The sequence below is a fragment of the Pteropus medius genome, unplaced genomic scaffold (assembly GCF_902729225.1).
Source record: "Pteropus medius unplaced genomic scaffold, Ma_sr-lr_union100, whole genome shotgun sequence".
Lineage (NCBI taxonomy): Eukaryota > Metazoa > Chordata > Mammalia > Chiroptera > Pteropodidae > Pteropus > Pteropus medius.
In genome coordinates this window covers 3,773,545-3,799,394 of record NW_024351648.1, presented here as the reverse complement: position 1 = coordinate 3,799,394, position 25,850 = coordinate 3,773,545, and the positions used below count along the sequence as shown (strand labels likewise).

General features: G+C 55.2%; 2 protein-coding genes across 3 annotated transcripts in view; one reads left to right on the top strand and one right to left on the bottom strand.

The window, feature by feature from the left end:
- TTC23 (tetratricopeptide repeat domain 23) overlaps positions 1-7,647 on the top strand; it is a 60,064-nt gene extending 52,417 nt beyond the window's left edge. Inside the window, exon 10 of the mRNA XM_039844078.1 lies at positions 7,624-7,647. Coding sequence (XP_039700012.1) covers positions 7,624-7,632 — 9 coding nt within the window. The 3' untranslated portion in view covers positions 7,633-7,647. The remainder of the gene's footprint in view (positions 1-7,623) is intronic.
- On the bottom strand, positions 1,967-25,575 carry SYNM (synemin). Of its 2 annotated transcripts, XM_039844070.1 has the most exons (6): positions 24,692-25,574; positions 18,291-18,415; positions 8,840-8,909; positions 5,703-6,143; positions 3,747-5,630; positions 1,967-2,816 (listed from the first exon to the last, which is right to left on the bottom strand). In XM_039844070.1, the coding sequence occupies exons 1-6, from the start codon at positions 25,499-25,501 to the stop codon at positions 2,517-2,519; spliced, it is 3,630 nt and encodes a 1,209-aa protein (XP_039700004.1). In that variant the 5' UTR covers positions 25,502-25,574; the 3' UTR covers positions 1,967-2,516. The 2 variants fall into 2 exon arrangements, with proteins under 2 accessions (XP_039700004.1, XP_039700003.1); XM_039844069.1 differs by having other exon boundaries at positions 3,747-6,143; positions 24,692-25,575.
- Positions 25,576-25,850: the final 275 nt, after the last annotated feature.

The window sequence follows — 25,850 nt, the reverse complement described above, 5'->3', positions numbered from 1 at the left end:
CATCTACTAGAAAACATTCTCTTTTGGAGCCACGTGGGGTTTTTTTTCCCTTAGATTTTTATTTTTGCACATTCTTGTGATATTTCCCTTCACAGGGAATGGGAGGTTAGCAAGATCAGCTTTTTAGATGATTCGATTCTAAATGTACATTTAAAATAACAATATCGAACAACCAGTGGGAAGGTACAAAACATTCCATTACCAGTTTGCCTGAATAACAATAGGAAAAGACTGTGTCCACACCCCATCCAACCACAAAGGTGATTTCTACTGTCTCCGGAGTGACCGGTTTTAAAGGACAGGCAGCTGTAGGGTGACCTGTCACAGCGTCAAGGGCACACCCTGCTCTTGCGTGACTCAGAGACGTGGTAACCTAGGATAGCTCATGACTCCGTGCTGGTAAGAACTCATGGTGGGATACTTCTCAAAGATAATCATTCCGACATGGAGATAAGAATGAAGATCTCAGACATTTATTTCCCAAACAGAAGTGGGTCACACCCTTCACAACCTATGCAGGTTAGCACCCATCTACGAGGTCATGAGCCACAATAGTGACATCGAACTAAACCACTTGGACTCACATAATAGAGTTCCCGTCATCGGTCCTGCCTTCAAAACAGTAGGCTGTCACCCTGACCAAATTCTCATCAATAAATTACTTTTACAAATACCACCAATGCCACAGAAAATCAGCCTACCTCTGTGTTGGAATCAAGAAGTCTGTGGCAATCACTAGTTTATTTGGCATATAATGAAGGCTTAAACTTGCAAGGCAAATCAACTTTCTATTTCCTGACTCACGGTGTTTTTCAAATAGACCATCCTGAAAGCTGTGTGTTTCTCCCCAACTCGTCAGTGAAGCAGAGGAGGCACTCTCCCTACACGACCTGCTGTAGCCAGGTGTGTGTCTTGGGGGTCTGAGGGCCATCGTGTGAAACCCAGAGGAAAGACCCTCAAATGCCTTACTCTCCCCCGCTCATCGTAACCCACCTGAGGGTGACATCACCTTAGATCATCATCCCCAGGACACCACAGGCGGTTCTGATACTGCGTTAGGGAAAGTACAGTTTAGACAACCGCTATGTGAAAGAAACTAGTTTGGATTAAAATGCCGTGCTGCTAGAGATGCTAGTTTTAATGTGATGCTACGCCTTAAAAATGGAAGCTTTAAAAACAAAATACCCTTGTGTAAAATCAAATGGATCCATTCGAGCACACTTGAACTTGGTGATGCAAATCTGCCTGCCTGCATTCCATGGATCGTCAGAGAGGGGCCTCTCTCTGCATGCCCCCAGAGGCCCCTTCCAGATGCTTCTGTGCCAGGCGATGGGAGAGGCACCCGGTTCCTTCCCCAACACATCCGATTCTAGCCAACCCATTACTCGTTTTTCCCTAAACAAACCCCCGCCATGGCAATGTGTTGAAAGTGCAAACCCTTTCATGAGGTTGGCTGTCATTTTTCATCTCCAACTCTCTGAGCTCAGAAAGACCTCCGCCCCGGTCACGGTGGGTGGAGAAGGGCTGGTTAGCAGCACAGCCCACCTCCAGCTTCCGACTTGACAGCGCATGGCCACCTGGCCAGCCCAGCCATGGTCTTCAGGGTCTACCCCCCGACCAGTGGAATAAACGTTTAGGTGCTGACAGCTGAAATACAGAGGTTCAAGTACACTCTGACAAGAGCTGGCTACTCCCGGACTCAGGTCGTAACAAAAAAGAGCATTTAGACTGTGCGTCACCAATGACCCGGTGCCACAAAAAAGAAATGGTACCGTAGGCGACTTCTAATAATTGTTCCTCTCACACATGGGTCCACAGCAAGTTTGTCAATTTGAAACATCGCAATCGGCTGGAGCTGTCCGCTCCAACAATAAAATATTTTTTAAAGTTCTGCACATAAATTCAAGCCTTAAAATGAATTTAACTCTACGATGAATAACTTTTCCCTAAAGAGGAAATCTTCAGATTTTTTTTTTTTTTAAATCTAAGCAATCTGCTTATTTCCTGTGATTCTTTTTGAAGAGACTTTGGAAAGAGAAAAATGTAGTGATTTTTTTTTCTTCCCTTAAAAGGTTAGCTTACTATTTATTAGCACATGCAAGTAAAATTTACTCTTAAATATATTACTTTAATCTGGTTACCATTTAGGCATTTTACCTAAAGATAGTTAATTCTGGCTTCAAACAGATGCGAGGCATCTCTATGGCCACTGCAAACCGGTAAAAATCATCTCTAGGAGTTTAAACTCCAGAAAAGGGAACTTTTAAGACTAAAAAGATAAAAAGTGTTTTTTGGAAAAGTCCCGACTCAAAAATAAAGTTTCAATGCCTTTTAAGGCATGAATTAATTCGAAACCTTTATACATTATAAAATAAATTGACGTTGCCTGGAGCACTCTTTGGAGGAAATTATAAGGTGGAGGTTCTAATATAGAGTGGGCCTCCCCCCCTTACAATAAGCAAAGGCCTTTGTGCGTTATCTCACCGAATAAGATGCCATTTCAAACAAGATATTTATCAAAACCAGTCTCCCTCCTCGTCCTCCCCCTGATTGTCTAGATAAAGGACAGCCACTTTCTTTTCGTCTGAAACCACCGACCGCTGGTCCACCATCCTCTGGAGCTGTACGGTCTTGTCAAACTCAGCCTGCGCCTTGCTCTGAACGCTCATGCTGGCTGCGGGGTCACCCCTACTGCCAGCGTCTCTCCAGGTGCCACTGTCAGACACGCCATGAGCTTCTGCCTCTGTCCCTGCGGGGAACAGGGCTGTGGCCTCTCGGGTCCAGCTGGGTGTTGCCTCTGTGTGACTCACGTCCACCTGGCAGGGAAACAAAGTTTCTTTGGGGCCCAGTGCTGCGTGCCTGTGCCACCCGCTGCTGCCCGCTGGCTGGCCCCGCTGGGCGGGGTCCAGGGAGCCGGTGAGGGCAACTGTAAAAAAGGGGGCCCATGGGGGTGTGGCATGTTCAGGGGCTCGGGGTGCCGCAGGACCCACCCGAACGCCCCACTGTCGCTTCCGCCCCTGGCGTGTGCCCCCTCTGGGCCCTTAGGGAGATTCGGAAAAGGCTCCTTTGCAGGTGCTCTTCTCGATCACCAGGACGTGCCCACCCGCGGTGTAACGGTGGCCGGGGTCACATCTGTGCAGCCCTCGCCGTGGCCCCTGCTTTCTGGTTGCTAAAGATAACGGGCGGCCCCGATCTGCTCCGTGGGGTGAAGCCTCCGAGGCCCGACGGCGACGTGCCCGACGGACACGCCACTCCCGAGCGCGCCTGGAGCTCGCAGAGGCGCCGGGGCCCCCTGACTCCACGGTGTTTGCAAGGGGGCTGGGAACCGCCTCTGCTCGCTGCACCCCTCTCTAGGCCTAACTGAAGGGGCGCTGCGGAAGTCCGGGCAGCCATTGGCTCTTCTGCTGGAGAATGATCACCACCCTTCCCTGCCCCGGAGTGGGGGCCTGGAAAATCACTGCCCTTTGAGCGTGAGCCTGTTTGGATCCCAAACCGCTGGAGCCCCCGAGCCGTGCGTGTCGCAAACCTGCTGGGGCCCCCGACCCGTGCGTGTCCCACACCCACTGGGACTCCCGACTCGTGAGTGTCCCAAACCCGCTGGGCCCCCTGCCGCCTGCCAGGCAGGGACAGGCCCTTGGAAGATGTCTTTGGACACTTGACCTGGATCAGGGCCCAAGGTCAAGTGCCCCACGGACCAGCTGGCCGCCCCGAGCCCCCCGCGGGTCCCAGCGGCCTCCCGGACTCACCTCCAGCACCTGCGCAGTGCGTCCCTCGGGCGAGCCTCGCTCCGTCCTCCACGTTCCCGTGGGGCCTACTGTGATGTGTCGCCCGGACTGGCTTATGTCCTCTAGCACGTGAGCCTGCGCGAAGCCCCGTGGGCTGGTGACCTCCACGGTGGCCGACACCGGGCCCTGGGACGGGGCCCTGCGCGTGCTGCGAGAGGCCCGGCCACCGTCGCCGTCGTCAGCGCCGTCGTCACCCGCGGGGCTGTACAGTTCCTGGGTGGCCCAGCGCTTGAAGCCGAATCCGGGCGCCGGGGCCGCCACTGCGGCTTCGCTGTCCGGGCTTCCAGGCGCCGGCCCGGGGCGCTTGGCCAGACTGTCCCGCACCACCGCCTCCACGGCTTTCTCTATCTCGCCGGCTTCGTCTCTGCTCAGCTCCTCCAGGTCCAACCGATCAGCGTCCACGGTTTCCGAGAGGTTGACTTGGGCGACCAAGGTCACGGCCTCGCCGCCGCCCGCGGCCTGGCCTTTCTTCACGTCCACGGAAACGGCCCCCGGGCCGCCCCGGCCCTCGGAGGTGACGGCGGCCAGCTGCTCCCTCACGCGCTCCGGGAGGCTTTCCTCCAGCTGCCCGATGACCTCGGCCAGCCGCTGCCGGGGCTCCCCGTCGCCTCTCCTGATGGCCGTGTGCAGAGCGGGCCGGATTTTAATCTCCTTCTCAATGACGGTGGTTCCGGCGTGGATCTCGCCGCTTCCAGCTTGTTCTTTCCAGGGCGGGCCCGCGTCCCCCTCCAGAGAAGGTGCTGGGACGTCCAGGGGCTTCACGACCGTCTCGCCCCACGCGTCGTCCGCCCTGACTCTTCGCCGACGCCCCGACACGATCTCGTCCTGCCAGGAGTAGCGGATGGTGGACTCCTCCTCGATGTGGATCTGCCCGTACACCGAGCCCTCGTCCCTGTCGCGCCCGACGTCGTGCTCGGGGCCCTCCTCCGGGGTGGACACGAAGTAGCTCTGCTCCCCCTCCGAGTCACCTGCCTCCGTCACTTCCTCCACGTGAGTCCCGAGCCCCCGGGGCGGCGGCGGCGGCTCCCCAAGTCGGCTGGACGCGACCTCGGTGGGCGCGTACCCCGCGCCCTCGGCCGGCCCCTCCGCGTCCTCCGCGTCCTCCGCCTCCTCCACGCGGAACGGCGTGGGAGACTCGTCCGCCCTCTCGCCGCCGACGCAGCTCAGGGGCTCCTCGATGACCTCCACGCTGACCACCCTGGCTCTGCCCTCTCGGCCCTTCAGACCGAGCTGGATGACATCCCTGACCACCTGCTCGGTGGCCTTTCCCGTCCGCTGCGCCTCGTCCCGCACGTCCTCGCTCAGGAGCTGGTCCAGGCCGGCCGCGTCCGAAACGTCGAAGTCCTCGGTCAGCCGCGACTCCACCACTATCTCGGTCGTCGTCTTCCGGTCATCGGGCAGCTCTTTCCGGCTCACGTAGGTGACTTTGGTGTCCGGAAAGGAATCGGCGGGGGCGTCCACGTCCGCGGACTGCGTGAACTGCTGCAGGATGCCGGACACGATGTTCTCCGCGATGCTCTCGGTCATGGGGTCGCCGGTGTCCCCGGCGCCCAGCCTGAACCTCGCCTCTCTCCGCTGCAGCCTTCTGGCCGGACCGGCGCCCGCGTCCTTCTCCGGGGGCGTCTGGACGCCCGTGGGGGCCCCCTCCGGCCTGCTGCTCTGCGGCGCTTCCACGCGGACCGGTATCTGCCGCTGTCCGGCGCTGCGCTGCCCCGACGGCCCCTCGCCGTCCGCCGCCACCCCGTCCTGCTGGCGCCCGCGCTCCCGCGCCTCCTTGTCCAGCTTGGTAAGCGCCTCCCAGCGCAGGTTCCTCTCCTCCGACGCCTTCTCCTTGGAATCGAACATCTTCTCCTCCCGCTTGGCCGGGACGGTCCCCCGTCCGCCGCTGTCCTGCCCCCTCGCGGCCTTCGCCTCCGCCTTCTCTCCCCACATGGCGGTCCTCTCATGCGCCCAAGTGTCCCCGCCAAGCGTGGACTCTCCGGCCACGCCAGCGCGGGCGTCCTTCGTGCCTCCAGTTCTTGGTCGACCGGGCAACGTGTGCGCTTGAACTTCAGTGTTTCTCAAGAGCCCAGGGACGGGAGGGGACGTTGTGAGGCTGGGGTGACTCTGGGCGGTTTTCTCATCGGCGATTTCCCGCCGGGCGGTGGCGGCGAAGGGCGGGCGCGGGGCGCCCAGGAGGCCCCTCCCGGCAGCGCCCCCAACGCCTGTCTGCGGGGTGCGGGGCGCCCACACGTTAGGGCGCGGCGCCTGGCCGCGGTAGAGGCTCCCCGAAGGTGCTTTCTGCCTCGAAAACAGGTTTCTTTCATTTTCCCTCCGTAATGCCGAGTCGGTATACTGATAAGACGTGTTTCTGAATTCGTGTTTCTGAATTCTGTAGAAAATGAGCAATGCGTTAAAATGATTGTCGTCATTACCTGTTTTCATCTTAAAAGCATCGCCATAGGTCAAACCCCATCCCGTCATAATACGAACCTGTTATCGCCACAGAAAGGGCATTGTGAAAGATCTGTTCGATCCCTAAATTATTTTTTTTGGTAGTTTTAAAAATCCCGTTCCAATAGAATAGCACCACGCATGCTTCAGCTCAGTACTTTCTCTAGTTACTGATGTTAAATTATTCATCCGCCTTAACGGATATATCGAATGTGTAAAGCATGGCACATGTACCAGAGAGGCTGGGGTGCTCATTTTTGTGGCCAAACTTTCACAATATTATGATAATTTGGAATCCATCATTTCTACACTGTTAAATGTATTTATTACAGCAGAGAAGAGCTTCATAAGTTACGTAATTAATAAACACTCACGGAATTACCCCTCTGCCATTTAATACACTCTTACTTTTCATTGATTTCCACGTTGGGCCAACAAGTATTGAAGAATTTAATGTTTTTTTAAACATTCCTAACTTTTACTTTCACACTTTAATTTTTACGAACTCTCACATAAAAAGGTGCCAGAGCAGGAAGCCGGCTGGTCACCAACAGTCCGATCTGCTGTAATGCCAGGATCCTGGGGGCTGGGAAGTGGTCCAAGGGCTCCCTGCCTGGCGGCTGGTGGTCAGACTGTGACCGTGACCAGCGGCACAGTTCCCCCTGTGCCGGCCCGCCCCGCCCCCTGCAGTGCTGGGCGGAGCCTCCTCTCCAAACCTGACCTCCCTCAAGGCGGCCAAGGCCAGCAGCCTCTTTAAGACAGATCCCAGGATACAGGAGCAAGACCAGGGCATTTTCTACAAAGATTCCTCTTTTGGGGTCAATATACTGATCCTAAGCTGAGAAGTCCCAGAAGATGGACCCAGAAAACTGCAGGAAAGGCCTAGTTTTTTAATTAAGGTTCAATGAGAAACATGGAAGATCACAGACTGGTTTTAGGCCTATCATCTTGGGAGCAAGTGGCCAACATCATTTTGTACAATATTCCAAAAGACACGTGAGTGCATTAATAAGCATTGATAAACTCACTATCTATTCAGTGAACAGTTAGGGGGCACCTATCGTACAGAACACACAACTATTTAGAAGATCAAAGCCAATTAAGAGTTCGCAATCGATACTCTCTCATTCTGATACTTCCTTTTGGCATAATACATAATTGCTAAAACAAATTTAGTTTACAAATATTGTCTCTATATCCTTTGAGAAGCTGAATAAGTGAATGAATGAATGAAACCAGTTAACGGAGATACCCAGTATGCCTTTTCCTGAGCTCCATGATCACAGCTAGTAAAAGACAGTGCGGGGAGAGGGGAAAGAAAAAAAAAAAAGGTCGGTGAGCCCGGATGGAGACCGTTGGTCATCCTGGAAGCTTCGCTCTCATTCTCTCTCTCCCTTCCTTCTAGGTTATGTGACGAATTTCCAGACTTACATAGCCACACATAAAAAAAAAAGCGAGGTGACTAAGTAAACCTTGAAATCTGGTGAATGAATAATTCTTATTTTATAGATGTCGTTACGTTAACTGATGCCAGGCGGACTGACTAATGGGCACTGCTGTGGTCACCTTTGCTCTTCCCAAACTTACTCTCGAAATTAGAAAGCAAACTTGCTGGACCAAATTCCTGATAGTCCAAGACCAAATTGCTTCCAGTCACAGATGGCTAGAACCACGATGGGTATTCTGAACCCAGTGGCCCATTGAATCTGTGAAATGCCTGATAGGGACAACACTGTTTTTAAAAAGTAAAGATGGGAGGTGTTATCTACCTTCTATCCAGATTGGCTGTTCATCAAACATTGTCCTGACAGAGGCACCAGATACACACACTCCTAATTTGCTATGACGCTGACTATGTCACACTCATGCAGACTGGAACCAGGCTGTGTAAGGTATACAGTCAATATACTATGAGGAATCTGCCCCTGCTTAGCCAGAAAGCTCTTGAAGATTCTACGGGGCATGAAAAGTTTTAGGGCATCTCTAATGAACACTAACTCTCTTACGTCAGTTTGCAGAAAATAGGGTCTGTGTTCTGCAGCATTTGGCCTGAAGCAAGAGAGACCTAGCTTAGGGCACCGACGACACCTGTCACAGGTATCCACCTGAGTTGCCCACTAACCTACGGTAGAGATAGAAATGATGTAATTATCCTTCCCACCTCTGTGCCCGGTGGGGGAGCAAACTTCAGAGTATCGACTGCCTGCTGTACAAAGCAACACCTCCCTTTACTTGTGTTAAAGACAGAAGTCTTTGGTCTGGAAAGGGTGTATCACAGGGTGTGATAACCAAGTCCATATCACCTTCTCGTCACCCTTTCCTGCTCCCCATCAGCCCCTCTCCCCCTTCACCACGTCGGGCAGGAAGCACCCTAAAATATTGGCTAGGCGAACAAAAAAGTTTTTCAAGCACGTTCCCATTTACATTATCATTTAAACTATGACCCACTAAATTAAATCTATTTTTGATACTTAAGGGAGGAGTCAATGGCAGTTATCCAGAAAATCGCATCTAACCCCAACTCTTCTAGGTAAAAGGTGCTTTCCTATTTGTCCACGGACTGAACGCGTTTGGATGGAAAGCACTTTAAAACTAAATAACCGGCTTTTCCTATTTTTACCTTGTGGCAGGTTTTCAATGCGCTCAGTCAAGATCAATATCTCCGGGTTACTTTCTCCCTCCAGTAAGGCTCTGTAGGGAAAAAAAAAAAAAATCATTAGGAAACGAAAGAGCAAAAAGTTACTCTATACGCTGTAGGATGGAGTATTTGGCTAATGACCACAGTGTCATAGTGTCCTGTGTTTTAGGACTCGTGTCTGAAGAAAGGATGCAAGCCGGCCTCAGCAGGCCTGACTGGATAGAGGATCCATCCAGCTGAGGGAAGAAAATGAGGGTCTAGGGTGTCGGAACTCCTGGAGAGCCTTCTAGAAAGCCCTTCTAGAAAGTTCCATCCAGCTGAGGGAACAAAATGAGGTCCTGGGGCTTGAACTCCTGGAGAGCCTTCTGAAAGAAAAGCCCTTCTAGAAGTTCCAAGCTCCAGGTGAGGAACAAAATGAGGTCCTGGGGCTTCCAGGAACTCCCTGGAGAGCCTCAGCCCTTCTAGAAAGTTCCATCCAGCTGAGGGAACAAAATGAGGGTCTAGGGCTTCGGAACTCCTGGAGAGCCTTCTAGAAAGCCCTTCGAAACCCAGGGCCAGGAGAGGAGGAGACAGGAGATGTAAAAGGAGGGGAGGTCAGGGGTCTGGCTTCTCTGGGAAGCGGGGAGGGGCTCCTTCAGGCACGTCGCCCTGGGCTAGAGGGCCCTAGAACAACGACATCCATGGGTCCAGTCACAGGTCAGGGGCTGACCAGGAGCAGAGCAGGGACTGAAGTTTGTAAACAAGGCAGCCACGGCCCCCGTGGCTTTCAAACTGGGATTCACCCCCTGTGGCTTTCAAACTGGGATTCGTCCTCTGTGGCTTTCAAACTGGGATTCACCGCGATGGAGTGAAGATTAAAAAAAAGAAAAACAGAGGACAAATGGAGGAAGGGGCACGAGAAAAGAGGAAAAGGAAAGAGCTGAGATCCCGGCCCCACCCCCACCCCCCACCCCCAGAGGCCTCATTTCACCCAGAGGAGCGTCGTGTTTTGCTTCTAACGAAACCCCGAAAAGCACCGTACCATGCGACTTCTCTAGGTCCCAACGCCTAAAACTTAAGTTGTCACTGCGTTGTGATTCACACCTACAGCTCAGAGCCGGGAGGAGCGGGGACAGGGCAGGCCCCCACCCGTGGACCAGGCGTGCGGGGGCCGGGTCAGCACTGGGATGTCCCTCGCTCAGAGACCCCTGGGACACTGGCTGCTGAGGGCGAAGTCGCACCAGACGCAGGGCCACTGGGAAATGTCAGTGTCACCACTGAGAGAGAGCTGGGCACGAAAACCGAGGGACGCCCAGCGGGGCAGGGACTCAGGGGTCGGGGCAAAGTGGTGCCAGGTCCCTTCCCACTGATTCGAATGTGGGGATTCCCACAGACGCGTCACTCCGAGGGCGGGTGGGAGGAAGCAAAGGGCCACCGAGCAAAGGGGCAAAGACGACGCCCCCAGGTGTGCGCAGGGACGGACGCGCACGCAGTGCCCAGAGGCCCGCCCCGCCGCCCGGGACGGACGCCAGGCAATGGGACACAGCCGGGCAATCTCACACCCTCATGACCGTGCATTTTACGTGCCAGGAACAGAAATAGCTTCCATCGCCCAGAAAATTCCGAGGCCTGAATGTGATGAGAGGAACGTGCAGGGTACAAGTCAGACGCTCAGGGTGGGCGCCCCAGCGCCACGGCCACGCAAGAGGCGGCATCGGACCCTGAGGGCGGGGGGCTTGGCGAGAAGGGCACGTTCTATTCCAGACCTTTCCTCAGCCTGCTGGGCAGGAGCTGCCCCGGTCAGGACGGAAAGGGCTTCAGGAGTCCAGGCCAGCAGACGAGCCAGTGACAGGTGTACGTGGCAGGGGGCAGGGCTGGGGCGACGGTCCAGGATAAGGAAGATCCCTCCCCTTGGGTGAAAATATCTTCTCTCACCCCTCGAAGAGGAATGGTTTTGTTCCTTTTCCAAGGAAAATCTAAACCAGCGCCCGAAGTCTCCTACGTTCAGAACCCTGGGAATCGGGTGCTGTGGTACCTAAGGGGGCCACCAAGTGGTCGCGTGCAGGTCACAGACGCAGCGCAAACAAAACACTTCCGGAGCCTCTGCTAGCCCTGCCTAAGACTGAGCGCAGTCCAACCCTCCTGTCTGTCACCTACAGAGTCCCCCTGGCAACCCCACGCCCTGGGCCGGTGACGAGCATCCTGGCTCTGCAGGTGGACAGGATCAGCGTCTTGGCCAAAGGCACACGGCTCCCCCGTAGGGCCCTGCGCCACCCCCAGACCAGAGGAGTGAAGCCTATTGGACAGTTTGGTGGTGTCAATCAAAAGGCCCTACGGGGCTGTCCCACAAAGCACGGGGTCCCCCCTCAATGGCTGGCTCCCAGAAAGCAGGGGTATGTGTTACCTTCTCCCCCTGAGCGCCCACCCAGGGCCTTACAGGCTCCGTTAACGCACCTGTCATCAATTCGTGCCTTAATTCACACACACACACACACACACACACACACACACACACACACACACCCTCACACACCCCTCACGACACAGCGAGCCCTGCCCTCCGCCGTCGTGGCTCACGAGACTCATGGCCGAGGCGGAAAATGGACCAATCAATGCTGAGAAGCCAGAAACGTGCCATTTCCTCGAAACTTCTCCGAGGCTCGTTTTTAAGGAAGAGACAAGTACCCCTCTGAAAAGTGGAGAGAGCGTTCTCTAGTTATTTTGAGAGTGGAGAGGAATTGCCCTCAGGTCTCGGTGAATCGTGATGCCAACACCCCAGCTCACGGCTGTCAGGGGACATTTCCCAGGGGACATTTCCCACAGTCCCACAGGGTTCCAGCCTCTTAAGCAGGAAAATAAGTGAACACGTGCCTGAAAATCAAGTCCCTGCCCTCGTTAAGCAGTGGGGACAAATCCACCAAGTGGTCGTGAGCTACCTACCATGTGGCCTCTGGCCAGGCTCCGGGCCCTAACTCTTCCCTAGTTCTGTGACCTTGGGCAAAGCGCTCAAACGCTCCGTGACTTGGTTTCCCCACTTCTGAAATTGGGAGCAGGCACAAGTTTCTGGTGGTAACTGATTAAGTAATTGGCAAGCTGTCAAAACAACCGTCACAAAGTGTTCCATAAATGTTAGTTTTCATCATCATCATCTTCTACGGACCTCAGAAAGAAAACGGATTTTCAGTTAACTGAAGCCACGCTAGAGGGGAAGAGATCCTGGATAATCTAAAATCATGGTTAACTGAGGGTTAATTCATTTACACAGTGATGTGGGGGAAAGCGAACAACCACACGTGTGGGATGGTCCTCTCGCTTACCCTCGAAACGACAAGCTTTTACTATTTCAAATATTTTCTCTCTTAACAAGATAAGTCCCAGTGTTAACATAGTTTTACGTTCTCCAAAGAGTAGGAATGAATTTTAAAAGACATGTATTTCTCCTAAGACCCTGGGAGAGTCCAAAGAAATGTTTTCCTTTGAAAAGGTTTAGGTGGTTCAGAAAAAAAATGAAGCGACCAGAAATACCACTAAAATGCTGAAATTAAGAACATTAGGGGTGACCTGTACTGCTTCATTAGAAGTCTACATCGAAAGACGGTATTTTCCTCAGTTAAAACACACTGCGTCTGCCCACCGCAGCCAGAAAGAAGAAACAGGAAGCTTACACATCTTCCCCCTGCATAGACATACAAAGAACATTTTCTAAAAATTGCTTCCATCACTTTATAAAAGGATTTTTGCTGTAAGGGGCCCAGACAGGAAATCTCTGCATTACGTTTTCATATCTGGCCAGGAAAGAATCTCTTCAGTACTTTTCTTTTGAAAAATCATTTGGCCCTGCAGTCCTTTTTTTTTTTTTCCATGTAAAATTTAGCACGGTTGTTATATAGCCTCTGTCCACAAAACATAAAAAACAAAGCCTCGTTTTAACTGTTGATAGAGGCTGCGTCATCTGTACCCAGGATGAGGAATTCGGGACAGGCCTCTCCTTATGCATGAAGTTTCCACATCCCTCGGCTTTGTGGTTTCTGGACGCAGTTTATTCCTGGGGATTTTTGCATTTTTTGCTTCCATTTTGAAGATTTCTTTTTTTCCATTCTATTTTCCAACGGCTCGTTCCTGATGGTTGGGTTCAGTTCCCTTTGGGCGGGGGATGGGGGGTGCTATTTTTTTTCTAACCGAGTTTCTACAAATTCTCATTGTAGCATCTAGCTTTGGGGCCAGATCTTCGGGGCAGCGGTGGAGGGGTTTAGGACGCTGTGGGTTCTGGAAAGCTCTGTAGTTTTCGCCATCTTCAGATAATCGGTTACTTCTGAATAAGCAGCTGCCTCGTGGAGAGTGGAGAGGGCTCCGTGCTGGGGGTGGGGTGGGGGCAGTTCTTGTCTGTAAGAGCACGTGACGAACAGCACACGTCTCCCAGGTCCTCACCCAGAGACCTCCCACTGCCAGCTCCGGTCACCGCCTGGACCAGCCGGGCTCTGAGGCTCCCTTGGCCACCCATCCAGGTCCTCGCCATCCGACCCTCCGATGACTACAGGGACCTCCTGAGGCCTCCCGCACCTGCCTTCCACCTCGGCACCCTCTCTCACGCCTCCTGCCAGCGGCCGCCTCCCCTCTGCTTGCCACCTGGCATTTGAGACCCCTGCAACCTGCTCTCCCCCGATGCCTTCCTGCCAGTCCTGTTCCTACCCCCTCCCCAATTCCCCCACCCCTCCAGGCCCAACTCCCCCTCTCGAAAATCTCGCCTAATCACCTCGGCTGGAAGTTCTCGGTCCCTTCCCTGAATCATCTTTATGAGACTTTATTTGGCAATAAGCCACCTACAGTATTTTCGTGGAACGTGTATTATTTTTAACATCTTCTCCTCCCAGGCCACCCCTCCTCCCCATCTCCCCCTCTCCTACGTGTCTATTCAAATCTCCGCCATCCTTCAGGACAGATTACTCTCACCTCCCTCTTGAAGCCCTCCCAGATTCTCATGACTCCCTTCCGCTGTCTGGAAACCCTGCCCTGTGTGTCGCTGGGGCATGTCCTGTTTCCTGCGGTGTGGGAGGCTACTTCGGTCCACATAGCCTGATCCGTAGAAAACAACCCTTAACACCGAGGCCACACTGGCCAGACCTGCGCGGGTCCCCCGGGCAGGCATCGCACCCTGAAGTCGCCTGAGAGCAGACCCTGGCTCACCAACCAGAGCACGTGGCTTCGTAGGTGTCATTCTCGCCCGTCACCCACACTTGGCAGGCCTCCAAAACCAAGCTGACCAGGGGCACCCAAATGCGTGGCACTGCCACAGAGACCACACTAGCTCAGTCCTCAGGTCCTCGCCCACGCTGTCCCCTCTGCCCAGAAAGCCTGTCCCATACGGTCTCCTCCTGGCTTCCCCTCCCGCCAGACCCAAGCACCACCTCCTCCAGGAAGCCCACTGCCCGCCCCATCAGCCCCCATAGCACGCGGCACATCACTGGGCCTGCCCATCCTCTGCCTCGTCCTCTAGGCAGCTGTGAGATGGCCTTGGTCCTTTCTGGGCGTCCCCTGGCTGCTCTGCAAACAGCGGTGTGCACACGAGTCATGTGGGATCTGGTCGCAAGGCCGGCTTGGGTCCGCAGGTCCAGGTGGGCCTGAGTGTCTGTGTTTCCCGCAAGCACGAGATGCCTCTGATGCTGACACCGTGAGCAGGGGGCCCTGGACAGGTGGCCCTCCCCCTTGGCAGCTCCTGACCACCGCCCTGGGGGCCTTAAACCACAATTGCGCCCGGGCCTGCCCGGCACCAACCTAACCAGAATATCTAGCACTGAGCCCGGGGGGTGAGCAGGACGAGTGTCCCCAGACCCGCGTGACGGCATGGTGACAGGCAGATGAGAGCGAGCACAGCCCCTGGGCCAGCACGTCTCCTCCCGCTCTCTCCTCCCTCAGCATCCTCGGCCCCAGCCCCGCCCCACGGGGGCTGCCCGTCGTCACCTGCAGTGCAGGAGGAAAGGGCTCATCCTCACGGTCACCTCCCAGGTCAGGCGCCAGGGTCTTTCCCGGCCACCGACTGGCCAAGTAAGTTTGATGAAATCCTCCAGTCTTCGGCTCTGAGGTTCGCTTTGTTTTAATTTTATGAGTTTATTAAATTACATACTTACCAACCGTTGAGTCTGTATTTACGATCGTCATATTTCCTAACGGAAAGGCCAAATATCTGGGTTCGGAAGCGGTCATGACACTCGAGAGCTAGCCTCAGCACAGGTGACGAATCCCAGCTGGACTGGAATATGTTTGCAGCTTTAAAGGGCCACAGCCCTGCCCTATGCCATGGTTAGAAAGGACGACGACTGTGCTGTGAGAACGGCCACCACGGAGAAACTGGCAAAGCCACACAGTGTCACCCCAAGAGACGAGCGATGCCAGCTACAGTGTCGGCCGCCCTCGGCCTCTCTGGACAGGGCTGATGAGGAGTCACACCGCACGGGCCCCTGGGCCGTGTCTCCACGGGGTCGACTGTCCCCGCTGCCTGCAGGGGGACAGGTGTGTAGAGATCCGGTGAGCACTTGCCAAAGTGTCAGAAGCACAAAAGGGCATTAACCCAAATGTGAATTTTTGTACCTGTCCTCAGAATTGGGGCGGCGGCACACAATCCTGAAAACGTCGCGTAAGACATGACAAGGACTTACCCGCGGGACACTCATCGGTGATAAAAAATGCTAGGCTTTCGGCTTCTATGAGGAAACGGGTTGTATTCAACCGCCTGTGGGTCATTCAGACCCGGAGCAGTGGGAGACGACTCTGACCACTGAGGTGGGTGTCGGTGGCTGGGCAGGGCCGGGCACACCGGGCTCCGGGGCCAGGCTCCTCATTTTCACCGTGCGAACTTGGCCTTCAGAAAGACATCCAGCGCGATCCATCACTTGCTTCCACGAAAGTACTGGTGCCTCCGAAATTCCTAGGAGGTGGCCAAGTCAACCCCAAACTGGGTTGCAAGATGCCAGCCACAGTGCATTCGGTCCCCACCGACAGGTCAGCGAGCTGCCAGGGGCGAAAAGGGCTCCTGATCGAGGCCTTTGGGAAAAGCTGAGCTGGTAGGGATGCGGGCACCTACCAAAAAGGTAAGGCCCTCTCAGGGAAGATGCCCACCTGTGCCCTCTGACTTGTCACAACAGAGAACCGAGGGCAGGACAAAGGGAGGAATGAAATCAAAGTATCCAGATCTCGACCCAGACAACCATCACTGAGTGGATACGGGACAGTCCGACTGCCCCCGTAGGGAGAAGCCTCACCTGGCATCAGGTGTTACCCAATACAGGCACAGGTGTGGGTTTTCTGGGCCGGCTCAACATCCGCCCTAGAATAGAGCTAGGTTTGGGGTACCTCACACTCCAGTCTCAGCCCATGTAGCTCATGAAAAGCTGACCCCGTCCACCCTCCGGGGACGGGCATGTGACCCAACAGAACCAGAGAGCTGGGCCCGGGAGTTCTGCCGCGGTGTTTGGGGAAGAGCCCCATTCTGCGACAAAAGCCTACAGTTAGCTGCTTGGGGCCCGGCCTGCCACAGTGTGCGCGGAACCCCCAGGAGGCAGAGGCCAATCGCTGACAACCTCATCCAACACCTGGATCCATCCTGTCTCCAACTAAGGACCTTCCTTCTCAATTAGATGAGATTCAGTGCCTTTTTGGACGTGAGCCCCGCTGAGAAAGGTCGCTGTCACTTGCGAGTGAAAAAAACACTCAGATGAACGCTTCCTTCTCCTCGATAAAGTTCCCTCATTTGTGAACTGGAGATTCATCTGACTCAGCAGTTGTTTGAATACCCCAGCCATTTAATTCTGCGATTGTTCACCCCACGAGATGTCCCAGCAGCGCGTGGGAGATGGACCTTGGGAGGAAGGACAGGCTGGCCGGTGCCTCCGCTCCCTGCTCTCTAAGTTCCAACTGCCATCCCAGTTGCAGGATGCAGCCACGGCATGGCTCTCAGAGGCGGGAGCCGGCCAAGTCCCCACTGGTTCGGCCGTAGGACAGCTCGATTCAGCTGCAGACTCCTCCAAGGGCTGCCATGTCCCTGGGCGGGCCTCACCCCTGAGTGGCCACCGTAGGCCCAGGCCAGGGGCTGCCCGAGAGCCCATTCCCCCTTCAGCAATGATAAGGGCGGGCCCTGGTAAAAGGCCGGCTGGGGCGAGTGCCCTGGCAGCAAAGGCGGAGGCAGACAGACACCAGCACACACCAGCCAGACACGTCCTCATAATGCACATCGCAGCAGCCAGGCCACTGCGTCAAAGCCGTGATCAGGAGACCATACAGGCAGCTCACGGGCAGTGCTGAACTGGGCCGGGCTCTGTCCCGCTCCGCCCTGCCCGGGGAGGGGACCTTCGTTGGAAGATGTCGGCCACTACGCCTTCCACCCATTTGCCCAAGCAGAGCTCCCAAAGCTCGTTCAGGCCCGTGATCGGTGGGTTCACACTCACAGAGACGCCGCGAACAGAGGGCGCATCGTGTCCACTTTAGCTGGTTCGGTGGGTGAGGGTCCCCCACCAGCCTGGGTCCCCACCTGCCGGGCCCCTCCCCCAATAGAGGGGGTGATTTGGATCCCCCACTGGACAGGGCGACTGTGGGCAGCAAACAGCTGCAGAGGACTTAGCACTGGGTCTGGCGGGCAGTAAGGACGTAATAATGTCAGCTACTGCGCTCACTCTCACAGGTGGGGAACCCCAGTCTCTAAAATGCCTTGCGTTGTAAACGTCTGAGATCTGGGCCCCTCTGTACCAGTCCTCACGGGGCATGGAAGCTGCAGGAAAGAAGGGGCGCCACCTCAACCAAAGACCACGCACCACACAAGGAGGGGATGGGGAGCACCAAGAGGAAGCGTCACTCTGCTGGCCCACAGGCTACCTGGGGACACCAGACTGTGCTCTCTTCCCCGCCCAGCACTCAGCCCTTTGGAAGGCTTTGCGACTTGTTCATCTGGGTTGGTCACCCCAAATTCGAGTCAACATCTTGTTGAACGAAGCCACGTTCCTGGAGTACCACGCTAAGCTTTTGGCAGACAGGCAGCTCTTCAAGGCCAAAGTCTGGGATAGACCCAGAGCCCTGGGGTGTGAAGCACCGGGCAGCGGGGGACTCGGGCCTCCACTCTCCAGCTCTGGGACTTCCCTGAGCGAGTCTATTCATCTGTAAACACAGAACTTAATCCCCAGGATGCCAAGAGCTGACCTAAGGGCAAAGCTCTTTGATGATGCTCAGGACACGCAGACATCGTTTGTGCAAAGCTCAGCTACTCTGGTCGCCGAGGGGAGGCGGCTCTGTGATCTGCTCTTCCTCCTCCCTCAGGCCCTGGACTCCTCGCCTGGCCATGCCAAGGGCTGCTGGCCCTCGCTGGCCCTCGATGGCCCTCGCTCTGTCACAAAGCCACAGGCACTCGGCGGAGCCTACAGCGATTTCACGCTGCCTGCTTCGTCCAGGCAGACCCTGCATGGCGTCCTTACCTATAGGTTGCCACCTCCAGGCTGAGGCTGGTCTTCACGTGCACGAGCTCCTGATAGTCCCGCAGCCGGTCGGCCATGGCCAAGGTGAGGGCCGCCTTCTCATCCTCCAGGCAGGTGATCGCGCTCTGAAAGGAACAGACAGCTATGAGATCGGAGGACAGGAGCTTCGCTGGGTTGAACCGAAGGTCCCAACAGTTCAGGACACAAAAGGGAACGAAAAACCTCCGGCTCTATGAAAGATGCAGTCATCGCAAGGACGATTTTACATTGTGCATTTCTCCCACGTGGATGTTTATATAGAGCGTAGGGACGATTTTTAATAGGACGCTGGCTTCTCTGTTTACACTCCCTCATAATAAAGAACGCTTCAGAGTTTATTTAAAGCATCTCTAGTGCGGGCATCAGTCCGCTTAGAAAAGTCAATACATCCAACCAGCCAGCTAAGATGCTCCTGAAAATAAACCAAAACCAAAACCAGAAAGCAGGGGTTTTACAGTATTTCCAACAGAAGTCGCTCCAGTTTGGAAGAGAATTTCTCCCAGTACTAGGCAGGCAAGCCCATACCAGGTTATTCGTTTCGCGTAGCAAAGCGACTTTCAAAATCATCGGGGGAGAAACGCCGCATGGATTAGTGAGATTGGAATACATTCTGGGCACAAATGTCAAAATTCAGACCCGGGTATGGATCTGCTTTTCCGAATGGAGGATGCAGTTAACAAGCACTCCCTCTCTACGCGGTCACATGACTCCCCAGCGCCTCGTGCCCGGTCAGGTCCATCTGTCCCCCTGTCTCCCTGGCTGGGAGACACCGAAGGGCATGGCCTGTGCCTTGTACATCCTCCGCCTCTAGAAAAGCATCGTCCACGGGGCAGTTCCACAGCACGCCCCTGGAGGATCGGATTTAGAATGAAACGATGAAGACAACACGACCCTCCTCAAAATGGACTATTTTAAACTGACAGTATCTTTTGATTAATAGACACGGTGGCTTCATTCTCACGATTTTACAGTTTCGCGTAAAATGTTTTGCATAGCACTTTATAGTCTTGGGAATAATTAACCGGGAACATGTAAACACTGAAATAGGTCTGGTTTGTAATGGAAAATAGCGTTTTTTTTCCCCGAATACAAATAGCAAGCTGTATGTTTAGTCGTTCGTCTTTGTGGCACTCAAAAACTGTAAGACAATCGGGACAGGATCTCGATTTTCATTCCTTGTATCATCCGCCCACCAAAGGCACCGGCGACATACTGAATGAAGGTCCACAAAAAAATATGTCGTATATAAAACCAAGGAATGAGAGCAACGACAACGTCACACTGGATTTGTCATTAAAAAAAAACAACAACAAACAAAAAACGCATGATAAATAATTCTGCTTCCCAGAATTATTAGCTACTTCTTAGCTAATAATTGTTTTGGGGCTCTCTTTGTGTATACACAGTACGCTAAAAACAAAAACCAAAAGCCCTTAGTTTTTAAAGAGAAGGAATACATTTAGAAACCACTAGCTGGTATCCCAAGGAAGATTTAAGGTATCGGCCCCCAAATTGGGCATTATGAGTAGATAAAGAGGTTCTCCAACGCAGACCACTGGCCAGTCTTGATTCAAGTGACAGAGTGGCCAGAATTTAGCCATGACATCTGTACACTCTACAGTCGGCTACCGGTGTTAAAATCCTACATGCCCCCATTTTAAAGGGTGCAGAAACTCAACTACACGGTTAGACCATAAAATATAAATCTATTATTCCATTCCTCTATAGGAAATTCAACCTAAATATTAAAACTCGAGAATCTGTAGTCGCTTATTCTTTACAAAGAAGTTCAATCACTGTTAAATCGCTTAGAAAGAAACACATCAGATACATTTGAGTCTCCAGCCACAGACCGCCCTTAGCAGGTCAAGGCCTCTCCGGTTTTCCGGAAGCTTCTCCGTCCTCCGAGCGATCAGAGTGGCTCTGAACCCCGCCCAACACAAAGAAGAAAACCTAACTGTGTCGAGGTGACCCGTTCCAACCACATTACCCCGTGAGTCAACGCTTCCGGAACTGTCCCAGGGAAATGAATGGACTTCAGGAGACAGAGACAGAAGGCTTAGTGGCTCCCAACGCTCTCCAGAGACACTCTAATGGATCCTGCCGGTTGGACAAAGCTTCTCCTTCTCCAGAAGTCTTCAAACCATGGGCCCGGCCCGAGGCACGGGGGCCGAGACATGGCATGCTGCCTCTACCCCAGGCACGGGCAGCGTCACCTAATGTTATCATAGCGGGCAGAGACGTCACGTTTTTCTGCTGTTATTTAGAGAACTTTGGGACAGCATCACGACCGATGATGAAATGTAGGTCTAGACCAGAGAGGCAAGCTGCTGTGAGCATCCAAAGAACTCAGTGTCTTAACCAAACCTGAGCGGCGCCTTGCTGAGCAAGTCACCCAGACACCACAGGAGGAACCTGCAGATGTCACGGTCACGTCACTGGAATCCTCAGCGTAAGAGCTCGAGGGAATTTAAGCTGTGATAATCTCGAGCCTAAATGTGAGAAACTCATTTAGACGCAAAAACTAAATGCACTAATAATAAGCACTGCCTGGAGGCTAAGTATTTATAGCTCTAGCCCACAAAATGCCCCGAACTCTAGACTCACGGTTTTATTTCACAAGCTCAGGTGGGTGTCTCAGAGGCATCTCAAACCGAACTGCGACCTCCCGCCCAAACCTGCTCTCCTGCACCAGCCACCGTCACCAAGGGCGCTCGCTCCCTTTGTCCAGCTGCTCAAGGCCACAGTCCCGGCTTCGATGTTGATTTTTCCTTCTCTCTCCTTCCACATCCAACCCATCTGCAAACCCCACTGGCTACGCCTTCAGAACAGGTCCCTGTCTCAGCCCCTCGCTCCGCCGCGGGCACGTCCTGCCTCAATGCCATCGTCTCCTGGAGAATTCTCTAGGCTTCCAGACTTGCTCCTCACCGTCTGCTCTCAACACAACAGCCAGAGGCGTTCCGTTAAGACACGGCCAGGCCACCCTCACTCGCTCAGCGCCTCCAGTGGCTTCCCAGGGCACTCAGAGCAAAAGCCCACCTCCTGCAGCTGCCACCCTCCTCCCGGCTCGCCTCACGCCAGCCACGCCGCCTCCTCAACCCTGGGCAGTTTCCATCTTAAGACCTTTGAGATCAAGGGACTGTCTCAGCTTTGTGTTGTTCGCCGCTGTATCCCCAGCACGTGAGAATCGAGCGCGGCACACTGAGTGCTCAGGAGCCGTTGGCTGAATGAATGAACGAACGTTTGTATCCCGTGAGTTATGTTCATTATCCCTATTTCACAAATGGGGCAATTGAGACACACACAGTTGGTCTAACAGCAGAGCCAGAATCCGGGCCCAGGTAGGGTGGGTAACCCGTCCCTATGCCATTCAAGAGCAAGTACTCATTCAATCACGTGAGTCTTGAGGGCTTGGAGGCCTTTCGCAAACAGCCTACCAGCTCAATTTCGCAAAGGAAACATTTCAGTGTTTATAGGGTAAGGCTGGCGTAAGTCGCGTATGTCTGACTGTATGTCTGAAGCCCATTCCTGCAGACTGGGACACAGCATATTAGTCAGGCTTTCAAGTGATCTAGACCAGCGGTTCCCAACCGTTTTGGCACCAGGGACCGGTGCTCCTATGAGACTCTAATGCCTGATAATCTGAGGCGGAGCTGAGGCGGTGATGCTGGCGCTGGGAGCGGCTGTAAATACAGATGCAGCTTCGCTCGCTCATGAACCGCTCAGCTCCTGCTGTGCAGTCCAGTTCCCAACAGGCTGTGGACCAGTACCAGTCCACGGCCAGGGGTTTGGGGATCCCTGATCTAGAGGATGTAAGAAATGCCAGGGACTGGGATGGCACTTCAGCAAACGTTTCTCGGGCAAATCTGAGGTGAGGGGCTTAAGGGAGTGTGGGCATGTGGGTTGCCCGGGAGGGACCACTTTTCCCAGCATCCCAGTGAGCGTCTTGCCCCCTGAGTTGCAGAGGGACCCGGAGCCAGAGAGATGCTCGGCACTATGTGTGTGGGGTGGTGCCCTGCCTTCAGATGAGGCAGGGGGAGGGATCCCACAAAATGGAAAAAGTAAATGAAAGACATTAACACTAAAACTATTCGAACAATCAGCTGGAAAGGTCTAAAAGCATTTTAGGATTTCGGATTAACAGGGTAGTCCTCTAGGTGAGCCCTCAGGAAGAGCAGGCATCATCATTCCATAAATGCAATGTGAATTCTGGTTAAAAGTGTATCTTTGATGGACCAAACAGAAGAGAGGAGGCGTGGCCCAGAGGTCAGCTGCTCGGGCATTGGGGCCTGAATCGAACCCTGGCTTGGCTGCTGACTAATGAAGTGACCTCGGTTTCATCTGTGAAATGGGGTTAATATCAGTAGTACCTACTTCGCAAGATGGGTGTGCGGGCTGGGAGTGAGGCCATGTCCAGGTCCTCACTCCTCGCTCTGTACTTTTAGGGGAAAGAAGCAAATGCCAATGAGGGAGGTGTCTATCACTGGACAGGAAGCTGAAGGTGGGATTCTAGTTCCGGGTCAGGTGTGACCCTGGGTGGGTCCTGGGGTCGCCATGTCAGACGGGCTGGATGGCGGTTCTAACGGCACGTCTGACATCCCCACCTCACCTCCAGTGAGAGAAAAGGGTTCTGCTACCAAAATAAACACCACCCCCAGAGCATCAAGGCCCGAATGAATGGCGAGGGTCAGGCCACACGGCACGCCTCAAAGAAGCATTTTCCAAACCAGCCTGCGCAGCACCCACCGGCCCTCCACGTGGGGGCCGGCGTTCCCCACAAAGGGGTTCGGTTCGCAGCTAAGTCTGGCGGGCCTCCCTCTTGGTTCAAAGCTCCAGGAAAGCCTACTTTCAGAACATTTTTAAACTTTCATCGGACACAGAGCAGGGGCGCCGCGCAGCTTGTACGCCTGGAAAGGGGAGGGCTCCCAGATCTAGAGCAAGTTCTGGAAATCACACCCGTTAGCCCGTCGCCGGCTTTGTTCCGCCTACAATGCCCACTGGGAGCGCTTTTGAAAATTAAGAGGCAGGGAGCAAACGAAACCCACGGTCCAAAAAGATTAAATGCCAACACTGGTACTGTACAGCTTGATATGAGTTCTCAGCTAGACTCCAGCCCTGGTGATGTTGAAACCTCAGCACCGTGCTGGGGACACAGGGGCAGGCCACAGGCATCTATCTGCTGATTTGTAAACACTGGCCCATCACCACAGTCCTCGATGCCACGGCCACCACGTTGCCTTTACTTCTAATTTTTTTTTTATATATAAAAGCAAAAATCACTCTATCACAAATCTTTACCTTGAAGTTACAAGCTGTTCCCTTAAAGTACTTCTAAATTTATGTGGATGTTATTTTAAACTGTCCTAAGAACTACTGATAGGATGATTTGGGAATATTTCCAATTCTGATCCGGTTTGGGCAGGACCAGGGCCAAAACGAGGACCGGACTGGGTGAGCAGACAATAAATTAGGCACAAATGTCACCCTTTTGTTGTCAGAAGTTTGAGCTTCACGTCTCTGAAATGGCAACTGTTTATATTACCCTGCACTTGTAATAACATCCTGCCTGGGGGACTCCCCCGCCCTCCCCCGCCCCTCGCCCTTTTACACTATCCAGAGATCTGACTTCGGCCTTTACTGTGGAAAAAAAAAAAATCTCTGATTAAGCTCTTTTCTGCATTAAGGTTGCTGTCCCGCCCAGAACACACAAGGTGGTGGCCCAGGGAATCACCAACAGCTGCCTGCAGCTGGGAAATCATTTCGGCAAAATAAGAAACGTTTTGTTAAACAATTTAAGTTTTCCCCCAAGGGACCGCCACGGCCAACGGGGCTGCCGTTCTGAGTAAGGACTTGACTTTGCTTAGAAACCTCCTAACGCAGGGACCTGAGAAGGACTGAGCTGTCACTTCTGGAAGTCGGAAGGGTTTCTTGGTTGACTTTTAAGGGCACCGGGGTCTGGAAAGCACAGGAAACTGAAGGAGAACCCAGAGCTGCTGGGGTCCTCTGTGAGGATGTGACTGACCAGTCATGTCAAGGTCTAAAGAAGATGACAACCTAACGAGATGACAGGGATAAGCGCTCTCCACCAAGACCTGGCACTCGGCACTCGCCCGTTGGGTTGATGGTCCAACGAACCGAGCTCTTTTTCCCGGGCTGGCGGGATGCTAGGACCCTGAGGTACCGCCGCAGAGCGAGGGGCCCCTTCAGCGCCCGGGTACCCCAGGCGGTCCGGGCACCCTCGGGGCCGGCCTCACCCATCGGTGACGCAGGGTGCAGGCGCTGCGGGTCTGGAGAGGCCTGCCGCTCCCCCGCCCCCTGTGGGGCGCTGCGGGCCGGGGTGGGGACCGTCCCTGCGCACGGACCTGGCGCTCCTGGGCCTGCAGCTCGTAGGCCTCGCGCATCCGCAGCAGCTCGTCCTCCAGCAGCGCGCGCAGCTGCTCCAGCTCCAGCGCCCGCCGCCGCAGCGCCTCCGCCTCCTGCGCGCACAGCCGCGTCTCCTCCTCGGCCCGGCGCCGGCTCTCCTCGCCGCGCCGCAGCGCCGCCTCCAGCTCGCGCACCTCGTCCTCGTACAGCTGCAGCGTCTCCCGCCACGACTCGGCCACCAGCAGCGCGTAGCGATCGTGCGCCTGTCGCAGGTGCGGCGAGGGCGCGGCGGGGCCGGCGGCGCGGGCGCGGTGGCGCGGGGTCAGGCCGGCGGTGCGCGCGCGCAGCGCCCGCACTTCGCGCTCGTGGGCCGCGTCCAGGCCGCGGCGCTCGGCCTGCAGCCGGCCCAGCAGCGCCTCGAGGGCGGCGCGCGCGCCCAGCGCCTCCTGCAGCTCGCGCCGCTGCGCACCCAGCTCGGCGTCCAGGAGGCCGCGGGCGGCGCGCGCCTCCTCGCCCAGCAGCTGCAGCTCCCGCAGCTCGCGCCGCAGCGCGTCGCGCTCGCCCTCCGCCAGCGCCGTGGCCCAGCTCAGCTCGTCCAGCTGCTGCCGCAGGCGGCGCGCCTCCTCCGCCCGGCGGGCCTGGCCCTCGGCCCCCGGGCCCCGCTGCCCGCGCCGGCCGCGCAGCTCCTCCTCCAGGAGCAGGTTTTCGCGCTCCAGCTCCCGCACCCGGCACACGTAGTCGCAGAGCCGGGCGTTGAGCTCCTGCAGCTCGGCCTTCTCGGGGCCCGTGTGCAGCCACCGGGACAGCATCGTGCTGGGTGCTCTGGGCGCCGCCGGCCGGCCGGTCCCCTCCCGCCCTGGTCTTGTCCCCTCCGCCGCGCCCCTCCGGCCCCGCCGCCGCCCGGGAGGCCCGCAGACTGCGGCGACAGCGGCCGAGCGGCGGCTCTTAGCGCGCCCCGCGCGCGGGAGGGGCGCGGGCCGCGGCCTCCAGCCAATCAGAGCGCGGCCCGGCGGGGCCACCGCGGTCGTCCGGCGCCCCCTGCCGGAGCGCCCAGGGCCCCGGCGGCCCGGGTCGTCGTCGCCGGCTGTCGGCTGGCAGCGCCCGGTGGCGAGGGGGCTGGGCCGGCCTCAAAGAAGGGGTGCGGGCGAAGGCTCCCCG

Excerpts from the sequence above, each read along its gene's own strand:
- SYNM (XM_039844069.1), bottom strand. The coding sequence starts at position 25,501 with ATGCTGTCCCGGTGGCTGCACACGGGCCCCGAGAAGGCCGAGCTGCAG. Across the intron at positions 18,416-24,691 it reads TGCAGGCCCAGGAGCGCCAG|AGCGCGATCACCTGCCTGGA; the intron begins GTCCGTGCGCAG and ends TGTTCCTTTCAG. Across the intron at positions 6,144-8,839 it reads GCATTGAAAACCTGCCACAA|GAATTCAGAAACACGTCTTA; the intron begins GGTAAAAATAGG and ends ATTCAGAAACAC.